The 23,914-nt window shown below is 45.0% G+C and overlaps 1 protein-coding gene and 1 pseudogene across 1 annotated transcript in view; one reads left to right on the forward strand and one right to left on the reverse strand.

Moving 5' to 3' along the window:
* Window positions 1–1,773, reverse strand: part of LOC105542389 — a 9,268-nt pseudogene extending 7,495 nt beyond the window's left edge.
* PIEZO2 (piezo-type mechanosensitive ion channel component 2) overlaps window positions 1–23,914 on the forward strand; it is a 478,725-nt gene that overhangs the window by 428,025 nt on the left and 26,786 nt on the right. Inside the window, exons 34-38 of the mRNA XM_011983927.1 lie at window positions 8,033–8,092; window positions 10,766–10,932; window positions 11,673–11,839; window positions 20,891–21,301; window positions 21,982–22,240. Coding sequence (XP_011839317.1) covers window positions 8,033–8,092; window positions 10,766–10,932; window positions 11,673–11,839; window positions 20,891–21,301; window positions 21,982–22,240 — 1,064 coding nt within the window. The remainder of the gene's footprint in view (window positions 1–8,032; window positions 8,093–10,765; window positions 10,933–11,672; window positions 11,840–20,890; window positions 21,302–21,981; window positions 22,241–23,914) is intronic.

The following is a 23,914-nucleotide window of genomic DNA, read 5'->3' on the forward strand; positions in this document are numbered from 1 at the left end:
CCCCGCAGGTAGTGAATGTCTGTGGGGAAGGCGAGGGGAGGCAACGCTGGGAGGGGCGTTCGGGGACCCGCCTGCGAGCCCAGCCCTGGCTCTGCTCCACTGGGCCGGGGCTCAGGCCGAGACACTTCGATCCTCATGCTCCCGAACTCAGGTTTGCACACAAGCTCTCCCGGCCCCACGCAGCGTGAAGCCCCTCCTCCGGTGGACTCGCACCCAGGGATCCACAGCGGCTCACATACATGAATCCTCTCCCACCCATCCGCCCCCCACCCTTCACCCACGCACCCACACACGTGCACGAACTGTCCCGAACTGACATTGCCCCCAGCCCGCCCGGGCACAAGAATACGTATACCTCCCTGCCCATCCTGGGTGTCCATATCATTTTGAACACTCAGCTGATGCCCCCGGCAAAAACCACCTCTTGCCCAGAGCAACAGGATTCTCGAGGAAGAGGGACAGACGGATAGAAATAGCGGTTAGTGCCCTGCACACTCCTGCCCAGCCTGGCCAGTCCCCACCTAAACCAGGCGCCGTGTGTCCTCAGGCCAAGTCCATTCCCAGGATCTGGCCTTCCATCCACCCTGAAGGGTTGGCCTGGTGAGACCCTGAGGGTTCTCCCTCTGGCCTGTCAGGGCCTCACCAGCCTTGCCCCCACTGTCGAGAGAAGTCGGAGAGGAAGTGGAGAGAGAAAAATATACCCGAAAGGACCAAGAGATGAGGGTGCGCCCAGAGCGTTGGCGGGCATGTTCTGGCCCACCTTTGTGAGCCAGAGGGCGGAGGTGGCTGCTCAGGAAGGGAAAGCCCCGACCTCAGGAGGGAAGGGGGAGAAACAAAAAGGGGAGTTACTCGGGCCCCTCCTTCCCACCCCTCCCAGCTCCCAGGCCCCTTTCATGCCGACCCATCTGACGGATACCCATACCCTGACCTATTTCATGCCGCAGCATGCCCTCCAACCAGTACTGGCGGGCTCCGGTCAGGTTGATCGCCAATGTGGGCCGGCTGTTGTCCACCGTCATCACTGCCTGGGACAGCAGGTCTTCACTCAGCTGCGCCACAATCTCCTCGACGCAGCCCTTCTTCCGCATGTCTTTGCGCTCAATGGACCATATTTGGCACTTGTGAGCAGCTGCTTCCCGGTGACAGCCTCAAAGTGTTCATAGGTTCCAGACTTCTCCAGAACAGCTCAGTGAAGCCAACTGCCTGATGGATGAACTATCCAGAGGCCTCGCAGTACTTCTCGAGCACAGGCGTGGGCATGGGCTCCTGGTACTCGAAGGGTGAATTGTAGGTGTAATGGGACTGGAAGTAGTTGTCTCGCTCCCGGTCCGTATTGGTTGGCCGCAGGGCCACCAACATGCAGGGGCTCTTGCTGGCACTATGGCCTGCATCCCTTTGAGTCTTAGCAACGTGAGGCAGGGAGGCTGCAGGCCACAGGGTGCGCCCACCTGGGTTCTGTCCCCATCCAGGTAGAGGCCATCCCAGGGTGCCATGCGCCCGCCGGCCAGTACTATTTACAGAGTAGGTGCTCTCACTGCGACGCATGTGGCCACAGTGGCCCAGGTGCATTTGTGAGAAGGGCTGCTGCTCAGTCTGGGGCTGCAATGCTGGGGGGACTGCCAGAGCCAGGGGCAAGGCCAGGGGCTGAGACCAGGGGTACAGCGGTGGTCCATCTTGGTCTGAGGGCTTCAGCCTATGGCGCAGGGATGGGAGGCTGGTAGGCAGGCTGGGGGGTGCCTGGTCATACCCCTGAGCCCCCAAGTCCAGCACCATTCTGTCTTGGGGGTCACATCCAGCTGGGTCACTCCAATCCCCCACACTGTCGACCTCTGGGGATATAAAGAGCATGTGGAGACCAGCATGAGTGAGTGTGACCAGAGGACCAGCAGGCCCTGTACTCCACATTGCCTCTGCTGGGCCGTTGGTGGGCCCAGACTCTGCTACCAGGGGTCTGACTGGCTGCAGCGTCCATTGCCTCCAGCAGACTCACCCAAGTATGCCGGGCTAGGGGAAAGCACTTTGTTTTCCTTTTTGTGTTTTGAGACAGGGGCTTGCTCTGTTGCCCAAGGTGGAGTGCAGTGCAATGATCAGAGCTCCTTGCGGCCTCCAACTCCTGGCTTCAAGCGATCCTCCCGCCTCAGCCTCCCAAAGTGCTGGAATTAAACGCATAAACCACTGCACCCAGCTGAAAGCAAGAGTTTTAAACACCCATCTAGATGGTGGTTACTGGAATCCTCTCAGCCTGAGCTCCTGAAGGCAAGCACTGAGCCCCTTACTCATGGTTCTAATCTCTGCTCAGCACTCAATCTGGGAGGTGGTTCAGTGCAGCCACAGCTGCCTGGGCTGATTAGGTAGGTGAGAAGGCCTCAGGGGCTGGCTTCTGCCTATGGCATCTTCTCATAGCCACCCCTGTCCACCCACCTGGCTTTACCCACATCCTCCTGCCCATTTGGCCTCAGTCAGTTTGAATGTCTGAAGGCCCCATGCTTATGCCAGTGCCCCCAGAATGCCCTCTCTCCTCTGAGCCATCTGTTGAAATCCAATTAGAATCTGCTTTTGGGGGGCAGAGGGAAGTTTCAGCAAATCCAAGCCGATCTCTGGCGTGTTCCCTATCTGAGGGGTCTTTCCAGTGGTCGTCCAAGGCCAGTGTCAGGGTGCTCACCCCACCTCCGTTCCAGGACTCAGTCCAATCCCGTCTGCCCCCGGAGACTGCCTGGAGAGGCTCCAGCTGCCGAGCTCCCTTGCCTGCTCAGCAACTCACTTCCAGCATTTCTCCTCTCTCCTGCATCCTCAATCTCTTCGTCTCTACTGGAGTCTTTCCATCAGCATAAACACATGCTGTTATTTCTCCATCTTAAAAAACAAAACAAAACCCTCACTGGAACCCACACTCCTCCAGCTACAGCCCCGCTGCGTCTCCCTCCATCTGCTCCTATTGCAGCACATACCTCAAGTCATCTATACCCAGTCTCTAGTTCCTTCTTCCCCGTTCTCTCAAATCCACTCCAATTAGCCTTCTGTTCCTGGCTCTCCATCCAAATTGATCTGATCAAGGTCACCAATGACCAGCAATGACTTTCATATCGATCAGCACCCGATACAGTTAATCACTACATCTTGAAAGCCAGGCGCGGTGGCTCACACCTGTAATCCCAGCACTTTGGGAGGCTGAGGTGGGCGGATCACCTGAGGTCGGGAGTTCAAGACCAGCCTGACAAAGATGGAGAAACCCCATCTCTACTGAAAATACAAAATTAACTGGGTGTGGTGGTGCATGCCTGCAATCCCAGCTACTCGGGAGGCTGAGGCAGGAGAATCACTTGAAACTGGGAGGTGGAGGTTGTGGTGAGCCAAGATCGTGCCATTGCACTCCAGCCTGGGCAACAAGAGCGAAATTCCGTCTCAAAAAAAAAAAAAAAAAAAAAAATCACTGCATCCTGGAAACATGCTGTCCACTTGGTTTTCCAAACACACTCGAGCTTAGTTCTCCCCCTGCCTCGCTGGTCATCCCTATCTCCCTGACCCTTAACACTGTGCTGTCCAGGACTTGTCTATGGAAACTTCTCCATTTATGTTCACTCCCTAGGTGTTCTCATCCACTCTCGTGGCTTTAAATACGTTAGCTCAGACTTCTTCCGTAAACTTTAGACCAGTCCGCCAATTTCAGTGCAATTTGTGATTATCCCATTTTTGTATATTTCAGATATTTTTTCCAACCCAAGGCTTATATTTTGATTTAGTGTATGATATATGCAATCTAAGCAATTATTGTTTTTTTTCTTGTGTCAAATTTCCCCTTGCAGTTTCTAGGTTTCCATCTTGCTTTTAAGAAGTCTCTTAGCCAGGCGCGGTGGCTCACACCTGTAATCCCAGCACTTTGGGAGGCTGAGGCAGGTGGATCACGTGAGGTCAGGAGTTCAAGACCAGCCTGGCCAATATGGTGAAACCCTGTCTCTACTAAAAATACAAAAAATTTGCTGGACGTGGTGGCAGACGCCTGTAATCCCAGCTACTCGGGAGGCTGAGGCAGGAGAATCACTTGAACCCGGGTGGTGGAGGTTGCAGTGAGCTGAGACCATACCACTGTACTCCAGCCTGGTGACAGAGTGAGACTTTGCCTCAGAAAAAAAAGAAAAGAAAGAAAAGAAAGTCTCTCCTCCCAGATATGATGTGGATGTTTCCCAGATTTTCTATTAATTTTACTTACCTCTTAATTTTTTTTTTTTTTTTTTTTTTTTTTTTGAGACTGAGTCTTGCTCTGTCGCCAGGCTGGAATGCAATGGCACAAAATCAGCTCACTGCAACCTCCGCCTCCCGGGTTCAAGTGATTCTCTTGCCTCTGCCTCCTAAGTAGCTGGGACTACAGGCGCCCGCCATCACTCCTGGCTAATTTTTTGTATTTTAATAGAGATGGGGTTTCACCATGTTGGCCAGGATGGTCTGGATCTCCTGACCTCGTGATCTACCCACCTCGGCCTCCCACAATGCTGGGATTACAGGCATGAGCCACCGTACCTGGCTACATCTTAAATTTTTATTCTATGAAGTAGAGATCTAATTTGTTCACTTTTAGATGGATACACAATTATGTTATTCCAATTTATTAAGATGATTCATCCTTTTCCTACTGGATTTAAATGCTTCATTTGTCAGTGTTAGGCTCCCATTTCTTCTCGGGTATGTTTTCAGATTCTATTTTGGTCTTCCCTTGTATTGTCTCGCTCTGGGCCAGTGCCACATACTATTAAGTCTAGTAGCTATAGAGTTTGTTTTAATTTTTAGTGAGGCAAACTCCTCTCACTACCTTTTTTTTTCAAAATTGTGTTTGCTGTTCTCAGACATTTTCCTTCTGGAATGTTTCAATCAGTTATAAAAATTTGTTCTTTGGTCATCTTGAAAATAGCTCCTTGCTCTGTGTCATGAAGATTATTTATCGTATGCAGCACTCTTAACCTACCAACCAAAGACAGCAATAATTTAAAGATACTCTTTTAATGAATATTTACTCAGCACTTTCTTGGTACGAGGCGTCATGTCTTCCAGATAGATGAAGCACGTGGATCCCATTCTTCTGAAGTGCCAGCTGTTGTCATATGTGCCTCATGTATACTGTAGTAACTAATTCGATCCTTGCAACAGCACAGGGTCATTTTATTATCCCTGCTCTACAGAGGAGCAAATAAGGTCCCAGAGATTGAAGCAACTTGCCTGAGGTCACACAGCCATTCAGTGAGTAGTGGGTCTGGAATTCCTACTAGACTAATTTGTTCTAAAGCCTTTCATTGTAACTGGTAGGCAAGATAAGTGTAGGGAAAAAATTCCTAATGATATCAAAACTGCCAAGTTCCATTTTCAGAAGTAGAGATAAAATAGTGTGGGACCTGAGGGAGAAAGGATTTCTTGTAGGCAAGCATGGCTTCAGAGAATGCTCCCTGAAGAAGGGAGTGTTTGCACACAGCCTGACATTCTAGCAGAAGAAAGCCAGCCCATGCACAAAAAATAAAGAGCAGGGCAGCTTAGCTGGTCAAGGCCAGATGTGGAGCAACAGTAGTAAAGAGGATAGCAGAAAATAAGTTTGAGAAGATTCTTGGAGTCAGATCATGAATGACCTTAGATAGGGTTACCAGATAAAATGCAGGAAACTGAGCCAGGAGCTGTGGCTCACGCCTGTAATTTCAGCAACTTGGGACTCTGCGGTAGAAGGATCACTTGAGACCAGCAGTTTGAGACCAGCCTGGGCAACATCTCTAAAAAGATTTTTTCTTAATATAGTCAGGTGTGGTGTTGTACACTTGTAGTCCTAGCTACTTGGAAGGCTGAGGAGGGAGGATCACTTGGGCCCTGGAGGTCAAGGCTGCAGTGAGCTACGATCACACCATTGCAGTCTAACCTGGGCAACAGAGCAAGACCTGACTCTAATATATATATACACACACACACACACACACACACAGAGGCAGAATATGTATATAGGACATATATATATTAGAGATATATATACACACAGAGAGAATATATATAGGACATATATATTCTCTACATATTTCCTGGGCTTCGTGTGTGTGTGTGTATATATGTGTATATTCATATATACATATATATACATATATATCCTCTATATATGAAGCCCCATTTGAGTTTTTAACATAACAAACAATGTTTAGCTTAAGTATAATCTGGACATATTTCATGGAACATACTTATACTTTAAAAATACAAAGATTTAAAATATATACCTCAAACTTCACATCATTATTTGAAAATTCTCAAGAGGCACTCCCTCAGAGCAACAGTATGAGCAACATGCCCTATCAGATGACAGGATCAACACCAAATTATAAATGTTCTAGCCTCATCCCTGGGTCTGTTTTGTGTCTCCTAACCTGATTTTTTCATTTTACTTTCTCATCTACCTGTTATCCTGTTATATTTCATATGTAGCCATAAACCACCTTATATCCTTTTTGTAAAAAGGTTTATTTGGAATCAATCACTGGTACCCAAATAAATAAAATTAAAACCTCAAAAAAAATGAAGATTTCTTAAAGAACTAAACACAGAACTACCCTTCAATCCAGCAGTCCCACTACTACATACATATTCAAAGGGAAGAAAATTATTGTATCCAAAAGGTACCTGCACTCACATGTTTATTGCAGCACTATTCACAGTAGCATAAATATGTAATCAACCTAACTGTCCATCAGCGGAGGACTGGAAAAAGAAAATGTGATATATGTGTATGTCATGGAATACTACTTAGCCATAAAAATGAATGAAGTCATATCTTCTACAGCAACATGGATGGAGCTGGAGTTCATTATCCTAATGAAATAATGCAGAAACAGAAAGTTAAATACCTCATGTTCTCACTTATCAGTGGGAGCTAAACAGTGGGTACACATGGGCATCCAGAGGGAGGGCAGTCATAGACACTGGAGATAATCAAATGCGGAAGAGTTGGGGAGAGGGGAGTTGAGGGTTGAAAAATTACCTGTTGGTACAATGTTTGCCGTTTGGTGATGGGCACACCAGAATCCCAGACTTTACCATGACACAATTTGTGCTTGTAAGGAATCTCCTAAATATACGTTTACATTTTCTGAAATTTAAAATTTCTTGTTTATCTTACATTCAAATTTAACTGGCTATCCTGCACTTTTACTTGCTAGATCATTTTAGCCTTAAATAAGAGGATATGAAATGAAATGAAATCCTATAATGTCATTTTAAGATATGACAAACATTTTCTATAAAGAACCTCATAACAAATATATTTATTTATTTATTTAAGACAAGGGCTCACTCTTTTGCCCAGATTGGAGTGCAGTGGCACAATCATGGCTCCCAGGTTCAAGCAATCCTCCCACCCTCAGCCTCTCAAATAGCTGGGACTACAGGTGTGTGCCACCACACCCAGCTAATATTTTGATTTTCTGTAGAGACGAGGTCTCACTATGTTGCCCAGGCTAGTCTCAAACTCCTGGGCTCAGGCTATCCTCTCTCCTCAGCCTCCCAAAGTGCTGGGGCTACAGGCATGAGCCTCTGCACCTGGCGTTGATAGTAAATATTTTAAGGTTTACTATTCATGAAGTCTGTGTGCAACTCAAATCTACCATTATAGGGAAAAAGCAGCTATAGACAATATACAGACAAATGGGCATGACTGTTAAATTCGAATTTCACATAATTTTTACATGCACCAAATATTCTCCTTTAGATTTTTCAACTATTAAAAATATAAAAGCCATTCTGAACTCACAGGCCATTTGACAATAGTCAGCCCACCAGTACTGGCCAGTACCACCAGTGAATGTAGTTTACACGTCCTTGGTTTACATAATTTTTATGCTGGCATGGAGTAAAATAATCTAAGAGCTATGAATTCGAGCAAATTTTCCCGAGGAACTCTTAAAATAGACAGAATGTCCTGGAGTTAATTATAAAATTCCTTTTAATCTAAAAGAGTAACACTGGCATTTAATTCACCCTAAATGGAATTTAACTCATCTTTATTGAACACACTTGGCAGGTCCCGTGGAATGGGAAGATCGGGAGGATGAACCAATCAAAAAGAAATCTGATGGACCAGGTAACAAAATAAAGATAAATATGAGCGGAAATAATCAGTATCCCTTGGAATCTCATCTCCACTGAAATTGCAAAATGACCTTTTTTTTTTTGTTTTGTTTTGAGATGGAGTCTCGCTCTGTCGCCCAGGCTGGAGTGCAGTGACGCGATCTCGGCTCACTGCAAGCTCCGCCTCTCGGGTTCATGCCATTCTCCTGCCTCAGCCTGCCAAGTAGCTGGGACTACAGGCGCCACCACCATGCCCAGCTAGTTTTTTTAAGATTTTAGTAGAGACGGGGTTTCACCGTGTTGGCCAGGATGGTCTCAATCTCCTGACCTCGTGATCCGCCCGCCTCGGCCTCCCAAAGTGCTGGGATTACAGGCATGAGTCATCGCGCCCAGCCACAAAATGACTCTTAAAAGTAGGTCTGGACTTTACGCAGTTGGGTAAAATGTTGAATTAGTTTCAGTTTGTAAATTCCTTTATGCAAGCATCTATGAAAGAGGCTTTTAGGGAGCAAATTCTTAATGTCCCATGGAAGCCGTCAGAATGGAGGCACACACGAAAAGTACTGGCAATTATTTTTAAAAAACACAGAAAGGAGGAGGTAAATGAGAGGTAAGTAGGACTGGGGAAATTAGAGATACACTAGAAGGTTAGGGCCAAACTTTTCATTTTAGGAGAGGAAAACCAGGCTCAGTGAGTTGGTGACTTGTTCTGGATTCCACAGGTAAGAGTCAGGGAGAGAACCCGTGTCTTCTAACTCCCGATCCAGCCACAGTGCCATCTGGGCTCCTCATAGTATGTGATATGGAGGAAGGTATCTTTATGCAGGAAGAAAAAAAGGCAAAAGCCTCCAAATGAAATGAACTCGAAGCTCTCTAGCCCTCTCTAGTCGTGCCATTTCTTCGTCTGCTTTGGAGCGCCTGTGCAGTTACCTATCAGCAGACCAGGCGTCAGGCTCTTTGTGTCCCCACACAAATGCTTCCAAGCCTGCCCTCTGCTGGCACGAAAGGAGACTTACTGAAGGCCACCTAATGCCCTCCGCTGTGCCAGTCCTCAAACCCAGACTTCCAGTTCTAGGTAATTGGACACACATACATGTGGACCTGGACACTCTTATTGCTGCAAAGCCTCACACCGTAACAGCAGCCAACACTTCAGATCACGTGTCTTGTTTCTCAGGCACTTTTTCGAGAGTTTGGAGTATATTAACTAGTTTAACCTTCTCAAAACAGGGAACTGAGGCAGAGAGAGATTAACCAGCTTAATCTCTTAGTTGTATTAACCAACCCTATGTAACTACTAAAGAGTGGAGTTGGGATTTGAACCCAAGGAGTCTGAATCCAGAGTGTGTGCTTTTAACCACTGTGTCCTCCTGCCCCTGTAGTTAAACTCGAGTCCTCACTTTCCCTGTTGGTGAGTCGTCACCCAGGTTCACAAAGCACACATCACTCACATCCCCAGTGCAGCGGCTGCAGCCTTACCATCAGGCCTACCATAGCAGAACCATGCGGTAATAACGTTCATCTTCATCCTTTCTAAGAAAACAATTGTGAAAACAAGAAAAATACGTGTTGAAAATATAAGGAGCTGCTCAAGTTCATTGATGGGTGTAACTCCCAGCCTTTCATCCTCCAGAGCCAAGCTTCCCCTTTGTGTCTACACAGAGCAGCTAGAGGCTCGATCCGAACGAGTGTGAGAAATACATACCTTTGTGTCTACACAGAGCAGCTAGAGGCTCGATCCGAACGAGTGTGAGAAATACATACCTTTGTGTCTACACAGAGCAGCTAGAGGCTCGATCCGAACGAGTGTGAGAAATCCATACCGTGCTTGAGATTTTGTAGAGGATGTGCGGAGGGGTGGAGAGGGAAACGTCGGTGCTCGTGGCATCTCCTCTTCAGTGGCCACAGCGACTCGCTTCATTCAGCTTCGAGCAGCGGCCGTTCTCTTCCTGTGCCTCCTTGTCAGCAAAAGATACCCTCTCCTTTCCTTGCTTCCTAAACATACCTCATGGAAGACTGTTAGGTGTGACACAGTTTCAAGGAAGTTTAGGCGTCGCCAAGGTAGTGACAGCACAGGCGGGAAACATTCTCACACAGAACATCAGATGTCCCTATATGCAGATATTGTGTAAGGAAGCTAGAGAAAATGTCATGAAGAAAATCAGAAAGAAGAGAAAATATAGTTGCTATTCAGTAACTGGAAGCGGACCATCATAAAGCTCTTCATCCTCGTCGTCTTGCCCTCGAGTGGGCTGAGGAGGAGGAGGAAGGAGAGGGGTTGGTTTTGCTGTCGCGGGTGGCAGACGCAGGAAAGGTGGAGGAGAGAAGGTGGAAGGGGAAGCGGGAGACACAGGCACGTTTGGTGTAATTTTACTGAAAACAATCCACGCAGTTCAAACCCATGTTGTTCAGGGTCAGCTCATAGGGAGCTGCTCTGCCTGCTATTTCCACTAAAGATTACAAGTTCTATCCTGATGTGGTCTGCCACTGCATGTGTGCAAAGCCCCATGAGAGCTTCCTGCATGGCAGCTCTCCTCTGTGCGTGATGAGTATCTGAGTCACATGCCTTTTAGATGCACAGGGCAAGAGCCAGGTCCAATTTTTGGTAAAACATCGCTGTTCGGCACAAAAGCAAAATCAATGGTATTTTGTTCCTTTAGCATCTTGTTGCTTTTCTTTCTCCTAGACAATATCATCAAGAGGATATTTAATATTTTGAAATTTACCTGGGTCCTATTTCTGGCAACAGTGGACAGTTTCACCACTTGGCTTAACTCCATTTCAAGGGAGCATATTGATATATCTACAGTTCTGAGAATTGAGCGATGCATGCTGACCAGAGAAATTAAGAAGGTAATACTGCTGGTGTAATTCTTTTTGCTCCTTCCCACATTAGGAAGACATTAAAAGTCAATGTCCAAAACTCTAGGTAGGATAAGACAAAACCCTTTCTTTCCAGGCAATGGTTGCATAACCCCTTTGCTTTTCTGTATATTTAAATCTATTCCACACTAAGAATTAAAATAATTAAATGTGCTTGCACGTGCACCACATACACGCATGCACACACACACGCACATACATCACAGAAGGGCAACTTTATTCATCCTATCCCTCCCCTCACCACAGTTTGCAGGTGTACAGACATTGCCTTGTTCTGTATCCGTATAGTTAATAAATAATTATAGTTTTAGTCTGGAAAGTGTAGAAAGTGGTGGTTTTTTTTCTCCCTCCTGAACACTGAAGTCTGGAAAGTTTGATCTGAAACTTCTTTATAAGAAAACATAGGACATATGCAGAACAACAAAATATATGGTTTAAAGATTGTATTTAAAAATAATAGTTCATTTCTTGAAAAGTTACTATGATTTAGCAAAATTATCTACCTATAAGAAGACACTTACTTAGATCTACCTAGTAATGTTGGAAACCACTTATGAAATGAGTCGACGTCAATCCCCACTTACCTAGCATGGTCCTAATCCTTATCCAGGCATGCTTGGGTATGAAAAGCTGTCTGCGCTGAGAAGTGCCGGGTGGCTGTACAGGCAGGCGCCTCCATAGGAACGGTGGCAATGTCTCGTTCTCCTCAGGGCAACGTTCCGACTCGGGAGAGCATCCACATGTACTATCAGAACCACATCATGAACCTTTCCAGAGAGTCGGGACTGGACACCATTGACGAGCGACCCGGAGCTGCTTCAGGTGCACAGACAGCCCACAGGATGGATAGTTTAGATTCACATGACAGTATCTCCAGGTATTTCACTTTCTAACAATGGGTTTACTTTTGACAAAGGTAAATGAGGTGAATGTCATCAAATATAAGAAATGAATGTGTGAGGTGAAAGTTAATCAAAACCATGCATGGACCCCCACCCTCTTCCAGCTGTCACCATCTGTACAACAACTATAAGGAACATTGTCCTTGCCTAGAAGGAACCAGATAAAAGCTGGTATCAATAAGACACGATTAGCTATATCTGTATGACCCAAAGGCACAGTATAGAGATTTCCAAGCTGGAGGCAAGGAAGAATGATCCCTCCCAACCCCAAAGTTACTGTTTGTGTCAAGGGTTACATCTTTATTGCCTTTCAAGATAGCTGATCCACGAAGTGTCTTTTGCATTAGGGTCTTCTACTTCTGTTGCTATCTTTGATCTTTCCCTTCAGAATTGTTACCTTAAGGTTTGTAATAAAAATTCCCAAAAAGTATTCTGTTAGCTTCTATCTTCTCTGAGTTTACTATCGTATGCATTGTTTCACAACAGGATTATCAAATGACACAGTACTAATGGATTTGCCAGGGGCCAGCACTAAGCACTGTATCTGGGTTACCTCAATTTATCCTCTAAGACCCTGCAAGATGCATGTTATTATTATCCCTGTTTTGCAAAGACAGAATTCAGTTACAGAGAGATTAAGAAACATACCCAAAGTCACACAGCCAGGATGTATATAAAGCGGACCCATAATCCAAAATCATGTGGTTTAGCTCAGAACCCAAGCTCTCAACCACCCTAGTGTGCCGTCTCTCATTGTCTCGTCCTGCACCACAGGCCAGCTTACTGCCTGTCCCAGAAGAGCCTCAGAATTCTTTGCATCGCAGTGTTCTGGGTAGCTGGTGACAGTTGTACAGAGTTAGATTCTAAGTGAAAGCAGAAGTCTCTGTCTTAGGAGGTAAAATTGCCTTGTTTAGGGTGAAGAACTAGAACGAATGAATTACACCTTATAGCCACCTTCACAGGTAAAGAATTGTATCACCGAGAACATTCATGTTTTACTTTTTTCATGAAACATGTTGAGTATCAGCTATTCTGTGCCAAGCCCTGGGCAATTCTGGGAGAGACATATAAAGATAAGAGTAGTCCCCTAAATGGTTTAGCCTGGGAAGAACTGAGATAAGGCCATTACCTCCTTAAATGCTTGCCCTGGGGAGGACAGTAGAGATTGGTGTCTCTGACTGCTGGTCAGAAACTCCTGGATGGCTTTAGAGTCACACTTTATAGCAAGGCACTAATGACCTGGAAAAGTATTTGTCCTTCACAATTGCTGGATGTATTTCCAGATGAAATAGGAGAGGGAGCTGAGACCATTTTATTGATACCAAACCCAAAATAGACAACTGGACATTGGACTGAGTGAGGAGATATGGGTAAAAAAAAAAAAAAAAAAAGTTTTACTCTAAAGTGCTGTTTAACTGTTGCTGCATTCCTGTATTTGAGCCTCTCTAATTATGCCTATTATTTTGCTACCCAATAATTATTATTGATGCAGGTCCATATTTATTGGTATGAAAAGATCTTTGTGAGATATATACACAATAAAATATATACATATATTTTGTAAAAATCCAAGTTTTAAAATAAGATGTATGCTAAGCCTAATTTAAAATATATGCACTCATGCCTAGATTGATTTAGAAGTCATATTTGTGCAAATAACACTGTGCATAGATATATCCCTGCCTGCCCCCCTAAAATAGTATTGATTCTTTTAAAATCTTTTGAGGGATAATGAAAGAGACTATATTTTTCTTTTAATTTGTTAATAATCTTTGCTTATTTATGAGTTTCAAAGACACAGACATTTCATCTATTGCATATTTTTGTGGAAAGAAGAAACGTTTAGGACAGAAACTCTTTATGATTTCAAGGTCAAACATTTATTTCCTAATTGAGATTCGGTTTAAAGCTTTAATTCATAGAATAAAATAATTGATTATTAGAAAACTATGTCATCATAAAACTTTATTTTTCAGTTTCTTTCTACCCAAGAATATGCATATTTCTCAGTTATTAATTTCTGAAACCATTAGTAATATCAAAAGTTACAAAGAGAACTTTTAATATCATGTCCTTCCACTGGTGAGTGTTACCAGAGTCTCATTGTGCCTTCCTGGAAACCTCCCACAATCAACTTTTTGAAAGGGGAGCTTCTGTCGTCGTCTTTGACAGATTCCATTCAGACAAAAGTCATTCTTTAGTTTGAATTTTATTTTTATTTTTTGAAAACTATTAGAACTGTTCTACTTAGAAGCTTCCAGAAGTATTAAATTCATTCTTAGTGCAACAATCAATTGATCGTTGTATTTAAACTGAATCATTCTCTCTTTAATGTAATTCAATGCACTTAATTCATTTTAATGCTAAAACTTAAAATCCGTGTCTAGCCCCAGGTTACCTAGGTTCTTAAGTAGTCCAGCTAGTCCAGCTAGGTCCTCCCTTAATCCTACAGGGACCCTGCATGGGCAGGTCTGTGACAGCCTACAGGTTTGTGCAGCAGGGTGGGTGGGGAGCCAAGATTTGTCCAAATGTAGTGAGCACTCGAGATGCTGACTGGTGCTGCTTCCTAGTTACAGGGTGAACAAAGGGATATTGGGTATCTAAACATTTCTGAATCTACCCACTGTAGGAACTATTCATGATCAAACAACCGTTTTTCGAAAAACAAGAGCATGATAGGGTGAAAGAAATGCTGAGATTCTCTACACGTACATGTCCCAAATAATGTTTCTTTGATTTGTTCATTTATTTTTGCGTAACATTCACATGCATCCCACTGCTCTCAGCTTTGGACTGTACTGCTCTGTATATATCCAATATGGACTGGGTCTGATCCAAACTATGTCTTTATTACTTTTAAATTCTAAAATAAAAGGTTCAGACAGCTCTAGGGAACTTAACCGAAAGTCATGATCATATTCAACTGGAATCGTTCCCTCCCGCGCAGTGAAGAATACGATCATATACATGCGTAGCATTGACTTTGAATACTGCACCTTTGCATCTTTCTTCAAGAAAATATGCTGCCCCATCATGTGATTTGTAAAATTTTTCAAATGCCTTATTTTAACCTCCCTTCTAGGTTCATTTTGTAATACACAGATATTTTTTTGTTACTTGAATCTCCAAATGTGGCAAGTGAAATGGGTAACGAATAGAATAGCCTTTCTTCATTAATTTGTGATGACTCTAACAGTAATTGGTGACATTTTTAATGAACCTCTTTTGAAATTTCATGAAGTAGTCTCCCACAGGGAAAAATCATACAAAGATAAATTTTTTTTTCACACTATCTCAAGGATTTTATAGACCTCCTGAGTATCACACGTGAGCCTGGTTTGAAAACAGATGCTCTAGAACCAAACTCTGAATCAGTGGCCTCAGAGAATATTCGGAGGTGAATTGAAAATAAATTTTTCATAAAGTAAACATAGGTGAATCCCATCTTTATGACATTTAACTGCGTAACAATGGACAATATGTCCCATTAAGAAATTAAATATTATAAATCACAATTAAGCAGGAAAAACAACTGGTTAAAATAAAATCAAGTAACTGCCTTTAAATCTGACCTAAGGTTGCAAATAGGAAACCACACTCTTGATAAAAAATTGTGAGTTAGGAGATACTTAAATCCATCGATTGCTTTTTGACAAAGACTGTCAAAATATCCCCCCCCAATTTTAAAATGGTCAGTCAGTAAATACAATAACTAGTAGGAAACCAGCACCTTTAGAATTAGGTTTTAATGTATTTTTATTTTGTTTCTCAACCTAAAGAAAGGGGAGACAGAATAGGGCGGATCTTGTTGCCAGTAAAGGAGTTACCACAGTTGCCCTTTTCTGCAGTGAGCCATATTTCTAGGCTTTAGAAACTTTCAAATTTCCAAATAATCATTTGTCTACACTGTAGTCTCCAGGAAGCCACGCTGATTGCTGGAAAGGTAGTAACCCCCCTAGAAGAGGTTCTGCGGGGGAAGTCACTGGGAAGGGTCTGGTGGCCAGGAGGCTGCCACTCCCCAGTGAGGTTATGCTCACCCAGTGTGGCCAGCGCCCTTCATGGCCCCTGCTCCGAGGCCAGTGCCATGCATTTTACCTTTAAGCAGACAGTAGACGGAGTCTGGGTGGGATCCTAACAGGTGGATTTGTAGTCCCTTTGACTTAGAGAAGAGTCACGGTTTCTTTCAAATCCAGATGTAAAATGGCAAACATTTTTTAATGGTTGCTTTATGTAATCAGATAACATCTACTTTCCTAGAAAATATATTAGCTTAAATTGCTACAGAAAACGTTAGTTAACATTCTGAGGGGCATTCCCAGGTAGGAGGTGGTTAATATTTTAAATATGTCCTCTGAGGGGTTGCCGTGTGTTCCTGGGGTGCTCGCAGCGGGGCGCTCATCAGGCAGGTGATGGCAGCCATCCCCTTGGGCCTGCTGTCTGGGCCTATTTTTATACATTTCCTCCCCTTCCTATTCACTTTTAAACTGTCCTGGATTGGGTGACATATTAGTTGTCCTACAGGGAACCCAACTGTGTGGGATTTTGTAGGTTCTGAGAACTCCATCCAAGAGTTAACAAGATAAACAGGGCTTTTGAATTAGAACCATCAGTTCCCATGAAGAAAACCTGAGCAAAGCTGCAGGAGACTGTACAGGCTATGGGGTTACATCTCTGTAAATATTAAATGAAATACAGAAGTGCAAAGTCCCCTCATCCAGAAATATAAAATTGGGGCCCCAGAAAGGGGCACTGATTCGTCTAAAACCCAATATCCAGTTAATGTCAGCATCCTAGTCCTCACTGTGTTCATCCAATGCTGTTCTATTTATCTTGTCATTGTCTCCTCATTTTATCCAGGACGTGGTGACATGGTGACATCTAAAGGAGTTGGGGCAAAACAAAACAAAACAAAGCAAAACCAGCCTCCATGTCCTTATTAGAGAGTGTTTTTGTTGCTCACAGGCTTATCGCCCTCACTGCCTGCCCCTGTCTTGGCCACGTAGCTGTGACATGCACAGCAGCATGGCCAGCCCCACTGAAGCAGTTATGGCTTGTGCTCCAGCACATGGGACCTGAAAAACTCTTTTAACAGGTTCCATGAGTGAGTAACTCAAATTCGCTCCTCCCAGGCCTGCAGTGGTCACTGCATCCTGAACGTCCTCCATCCTGCCTCAGGATCCTTGACTGACAGTGTATGGCTGTGCAGGCCAGGCACCTAGTACTCTCCTAGTGAGTTCACTTAATGACAGTGTTCAGCCTACCACGTTCAGCCTGGAAATCAGGCATCCTGTATCTCTAAGGGTCTGTTTCTGTTCCCTGGGTCAGCCAGCCCATGAGCACTCAAGTTGGAAGATAAGTATTCCGGTTGCTTTCTCTAGAGGATCTTTGGGCTATCTGTCCCTCTTTGGGGTTGAACCATGTGTGGGAACTGAAACGATGCCTGTGTCACACCTCTGTGTGCTTCCTCTCATGAGCATCCTCACCCAGCAACATCCTAGGCCTGGGTCTGCCATCCTCCTTCGCCAGTCACTGCTCCATTGGGTACCAGGAGATGAGGATTTTAGGCAGTGGGTTCTGTCCATCATGGCATCCACCAAGCCCTAAAACATGATCCAGAAGAAAAATTAGGCAAAATGAAAAGTTAACAGACAAAATGACCTTGCCATTGCTCAAGTTCCTTTGTTCTTTCCTTTACAGCCTTTTATTTTATTTCTGATGTTGGTTTATATCCACTGCATATTAAACCAGCATCCCAACTACATGCAGAGCATCTCATTTGGCTTAACTGAATATCACTCCAAAACTGGGGTGCAAAATTCAGTTTGTTGTCATTCCTGAGTTTCCCCTCTCTAATTCTGAAGACTCTGTTTTAGAAAGAAAAAAAAAGATTGAAATATTTTATGTAAATTCTACATGAGCAGTTATTTCTTTTTAAGCAAATTGGTTAATAAATGCTCTTAACTCAGGACTGCAAGCTCCAAATAAAGCATATTTTCTTTCATTTAAAAAAACCCTCTGTTACGAAGTTATAATTACATACATTATACTTTGTGAGAAAAATATTGGGACTCGTCATTCCTTAGTCCCACCCAGAGAGTTCCGTTTTGTAACGTGTCACTAGCCAATATGTTTTTTAAAATCCAGTACTCGTGTGTTTCAAGGTCGTGCACACAGGTCCTTCCCCGTGCCCGAGCCCCGCTGCGGTGGCCTTCCTTGTCGGTGGTGTTGGTGTCATGTGTGGTTTGCTGCATGGCAGTGGGTTGGTCAGTCGATCCGTGTATAACCTGATGTGTACAACTTGGTGTTTTAACACTGTGTTTCTGTAACTGTTTGCGCTGCTAGCTGCTACACTGAAGCAACCATGCTGTTCTCAAGGCAGTCCACCCTTGATGATTTAGATGGACAAGAAATTCCTAAAACAAGTGAGCGTGCTCGGCCTAGGCTCCGTAAAATGCTCAGCATGGATATGTCCTCCTCATCAGCTGACAGTGGCAGTTTAGCATCAAGGTGCTTAACTTGTGCATGCTTTGTTCTGTCATTTTAATCACCTCTTCCCCCCTTTATGTCATTGCAAATACAAGTTCTTGTGACGTATGTTTTTATTTCATTTTTATTTTAAGAATCTGCATGACTGACAGAAGCATAACCACTGCCCTCTCTGAGATGTAATTGTTCTCAGGACAGCATTATATTAAACTAACCGCTCTTTAGTTTTTGTCTGTTAGGAGTTTCTTTAAAAATCCTTATCACAAACATTCTCCTCCATGTTTTCAGTATTTCACACTTTCCATTTTCAGAGACATACGCATGTTTCCTCCATAACTTAGAGCTTCTGTGGGCACTGCTCAAAGGGGAACTCTGTTTGCGAAGGTAGAAAACTTCTTCTCATCATTTAATCAAAAGATGCATGCAGTAGGAAGAAAACTAAAAATCTGTCGTAGGTAGTCATTTTCAGTGAATATTGAATAAGTCTGCATGTTATTTGCCTAATTGACCTAAAAGTCAGAATATAGTTTACCGTTGGTTTTTAAAAAGCGTATTATGCAGCAGAGTGCATCACCTTTGTAGCCTGTAACTTTTATTTTGGGGAAAAAAATTACTGTGGCTTAAGTTCTCTGAAATCCTACCCTAAAACAGTATTCATTTAGAAATAAAATTATTTGCATACAACCCGAAAACTCTTTTTGAATTGCCTTAGGATGGTCGGGGGAGACACTGAACTCAGCAGCTACACTGTGCTTCTCCTAACATGAAAACAGCCCAATCCAAAACAAGTTACATTTTGACTGCTCACAGTGGCAAGTCAGAGGGCATCTTCTTTTCTCTGGCAGCTGTATATCTCCGTGCAGCCCTGCAGTACGCTGGCACTGGCGTTGATGGGAATGCCTTGGCCATTTGACAAAGTCCTCTGGTGGGCATGTGCCTGCCGTGCCAGTCCATTTTCTTGACCTCTGAAGGTACTCTCCGCCCCTTGGTGCCACAGGAGATCCAAACCAAAGCAAGCATGATTAGGATTGATGACGGTCTTAATAGCCGTGAGACCTGGTGTGGGGTTGGCTCCAGTGGTCTGGAAGTTGCCTGGGCAATGGGTCAATGGCATGGCCTTCCTAGGAGGTATATCTAATTGAGGTAAGTCTTAGCAAAAATCGGGTTTGGCCTGGCATTTCAGCAGCCCCTCCATGATGTGCGCACTCAAGGACACAGCCCTGGGGATTCTGAACACCTGAGCGGGCATCAAAAGCTCAGGCCCATCTGGTTCTTCAGTCACAGGATGCCGTGAACGGCTGTGCCAAGGTTCATCCATTCGTTCACTCATCCATATGTCCATACTGGTGTCTGTGACAAGAAACATGGGTGCAGTCTATGCATTTGAGAATCTCAGTGTTTATGGAACCCAGGTGGTCACACATGCCATTCAGATAAGAGTACATATTTCAGAGTCTAACACATCCTCCCACATCCAAGACAGATTCCCAGTCTCCAGGTGGATTTTGCCCCTCTCCCCTCCTTGGCTGGATGTGTCTGAGGCAGAGCAAGCCATGAATGTCACTGGCTGCCCTCTTGTCATTGGCCAACCTTGTCTGCATGGATCTGACAGGGAAAGTTAAAAGAATATAGGAACAAAAGAAGGAGACAAAGGATACGAGAAAAAAGAACAGAACGCCAAAGGCAGGGAGTGAGGATGAGAGTAGAGAAGCTTCTGGAAAAGGAGCGCTCAAAGAGGAACTGGTAGGAGAAGATAAGTAAAGTAGTCGGGAGGAAAGAACAGAAGCGCACCCTGGGGTGGAGTGGGCAGCTGGAAGGGAGAAGGGCCAAGGAGAGCTCGCGTGGGGAGAGAGTGGCTGGAGTCCCGTGTGGAAGGGGAAGCCCTGGCCACAGTGCAGGGAGCTGGGATGAGGGTGGCGATTCCACAGACGGGATGCACAGAAATGCAAAAAAGGCAAAGGATGGAAAAGCAGGAAGAATAAACATGACAGAAGGCTGGCATGTTTTATCAAGCACACAGCTGTCCAGTGTAGCCAATATTTAATCATTCCCATTCCCCGCTTATGGTCTGGGTGGGTCTGTTGTGCAGGATGCAGGGTAGAATAGCTATTTGCTAAGACTTAGCTCTTGGTCAAAACCTTCAGAGCTTCTCCCCTGCAGGGGTGCCCCCGCCTTGAAGCAGACAGAGCAGTGGGTAAACTGTACTTTGTTGATATGGAAACAGACTCTGGAATCCGAGGCTGTGAATCTGGATACTCCACACTTGTTACGAGGGCGGGTTCTGCTCTTTGAGAGCCATGTGACTGGCTCTGGTTCTAAACTGTGTGTGTGCACTGTCAACATTTGCATTGGAGAGGCTGCTGTCTGCAGTGTCTGCTGAACAGGAGTGATTATACCGAAAGAACAAAGCAGATGGAATGCAGGGGGGAAAAATGGGGCATTTCCTTAGGAGTTCTGATGAGGTCTCTCAGGAATGGGAAAGAGCCCCAGGAGTGTGGATGCTAAGACAGGGGCTCTGTGCCCACCCTTTCTCCCAACAGCGAGCCCACGCAGTGCACCATGCTGTACTCACGCCAGGGGACCACTGAGACCATTGAGGAGGTGGAGGCTGAGCAGGAGGAAGAGGCAGGGAGCACGGTGCCTGAGCCCAGGGAGGCCAAGGAGTACGAGGCCACCGGGTACGATGTGGGAGCCATGGGTGCTGAGGAGGCCAGCCTCACCCCAGAGGAAGAGCTGACACAGTTCTCCACCTTGGACGGGGACGTGGAGGCCCCACCCTCCTACAGCAAGGCTGTGAGCTTCGAGCATCTGTCCTTCGGCTCGCAGGACGACTCCGCAGGCAAGAACCACATGGCCGTCAGCCCGGACGACAGCCGCACCGACAAGCTGGGGTCCAGCATCTTACCTCCCCTGACGCATGAGCTGACGGCCAGCGAGCTGCTGCTGAACAAGTAAGGGTCCAGCGAGCAGGTCAGACACGTATCGTGAATCGCCACTTAAATATATGCCCTCATTCTGTATACAGAAAAATTCATATACAGAAAAAAGTTCACCTAGATACTGAGAGGAGACAGACAATTCCAAGACTCCTTGCATTGCAAGTACAAAGCAAACTCCATGACTGGTTCTAGAACCAGCAAAACCCAGAGCCTTGTGTTGACATTTCTTTCTATCATAAAGTCTGATATTAGGTTGTCTCTGAAGGAAAAACGGGGACATAGGAAGTGGGGGACACAGCAGGGAGGATGGTGCTAAATGAAAATCAGTGATTTGGAGAAATTAAAGACAGGCATGGCCGGGCATGGTGGCTCATGCCTGTAATCCCAGCACTTTGGGAGGCTGAGGCGGGTGGATCACTTGAGGTTGGGAGTTAAAGGCCAGCCTGGCCTACATAGTGAAACCCCCTCCCTACTAAAAATACAAAAAAAAAGAAAAAATTAGCTGTGCGTGGTGGTGGGCACCTGTAATCCCAGGTACTCAGGAGGCTGAAGCAGGAGAATTGCTTGAGGCTGGGAGGCGGAGGTTGTGGTGAGTCAAGATCGTGCCATTGCACTCCAGCCTGGGCAACAAGAGCAAAACTCCGTCTCAAAAAAAAAAGAGAGACATATTATCATGTGGTTTACTTTAACAGGATGTTTCACGATGATGAGCTTGAAGAGTCTGAAAAATTCTACGTGGGGCAGCCCCGATTTCTGCTGCTCTTCTATGCCATGTATAATACCCTGGTGGCCCGCTCAGAGATGGTGTGCTACTTCGTGATCATCCTCAACCACATGGTCTCTGCCTCCATGATCACGCTCCTGCTTCCCATCCTCATCTTCCTCTGGGCCATGCTGTCCGTCCCCAGGCCCAGCCGCCGATTCTGGATGATGGCCATTGTCTATACCGAGGTAGGCCTGGACGCAGACCCTTGTGGATGGCTTCAGGCGGCTATGCAAGGTCAAGCGTACCTTGTGTCCCTGTGCCCTCTCTCGAGGTGGGCCTGCCCTGATCCCAGTTTCACATGGAACATGCAGTTCCATAGACATTCTTAGATACACAAATCGTCAGCAGCAGCAATTACCTAGCACTCACAATTCTAAAACTCTGTTCACACTTCACACCTCACATACGGTAGGTACTGGCTTAATCCCCTTTAACAGATAAGGACACAGTATCAATGAGATTAAATGGCCAACGTTGCCCAACTGGTGAGGGGTGGGGACACTTTTGAAGCCTGGTTGCCTGACCTACAATATTAACCACTGAGATGCCTACAGGTTTCTGCAGCGTCGAGCGCAATGCCTGGCGTCACAGGGGGTTCAGTGAATGGACCCTGTGTTAAATGATATCTTCTGGCACTTTGGACGTAGTTTGAATATATCACACATACTTTTCATTTTTAAACGCAAAAGTAAATATCCATGTGTCGCAAAATCGTATAAGCACCCACTTAGTGTCTGAAGGGTGGATGCCAGCCCGTTTTCATCCCATGTGGGGTATGAGGAGCCTTCTGCTCACTCTTATGTTCCTGCTTTCTGTCCTGACCTGTTCAACATAGACAGGATCACGAATGCCCCTGAAAACCATCCAGGGACTTAAACAACAAAAAAGCTCGATATTCTTGGTGCCTGGACAACCATGGTGCTTTGTGTTCCCAGGTTTGCGAAGAGACGGATTTTCTTCCCTGATTTGTAAGGACAAGTTTTCACTTTCAGCAGTGCTGTAATTACTTCTTAAATGACAGTGCTCGTGCTGGATGCACACCCAAGGCCTAGAAGTTTTGTAGGTTATAAGTAATTCAGTAGCAAAATTAAAACAAAGCTATACGGTAAAGCATCTCAAAAGTATTTGGTTTAAAGTATTGATAGCATGCATCTTACTTCCATAAGGAAAATAAAGAGTAACATCGCTTCAGGATGTAAATGACTGCCCGTTTAGAGAATGGGTGCCAGTCTGTAACAATGTGGGTACATTTATCAGATTCCCTTTCTTACCTAGGGCTGAAGTAAGAGGAAGTACCAAGAATGTGGAAAAGTGAACAAGAGACTCTTGTATAGCTTTCACCTTAAAAATAAAATATTTCTGGCTATAGTCCCAGCACTTCAAGAGGCCAAGGCAGGAGGATAGTTGAGGCCAGGAGTTCAAGACAAGCCTGGGCAACATAGCGAGACCCCATTTCTACAAAAAAGTAAAAAACATTAGGCAGGCATGGTGTACAAACACCTGTATGTAGTCCAAGCTACTTGGGAGGCAGAGGTGGGAGGATTGCACCCAGGAGTTTGAGGTTGCAGTGAGCTATGATTGTGCCACTGCACTCCACCATGAGCAACAGATTGAGACCTCATCTCTAAAAAATATAAAATAAAATATTTCTATATAAGTTAAGTTAAGGCTCTCCCTTTTCTTGTCACATTGCACTGAGGACTGAAGTAAGCGGGAAATTCTTAATGTTGATTTGCTCTATAATACAAACCACGTGTCAGAAACCAAGAACCCTGCTACACACCAAAATACAAAGATGAATAGAAAGCAAATATGCATTTCTGTTTTTTAGTGGCTCCCAGACTAACGTGGCACACAGA

This window comes from Mandrillus leucophaeus, unplaced genomic scaffold (genome assembly GCF_000951045.1).
Source record: "Mandrillus leucophaeus isolate KB7577 unplaced genomic scaffold, Mleu.le_1.0 Scaffold257, whole genome shotgun sequence".
NCBI classification, from domain to species: domain Eukaryota; kingdom Metazoa; phylum Chordata; class Mammalia; order Primates; family Cercopithecidae; genus Mandrillus; species Mandrillus leucophaeus.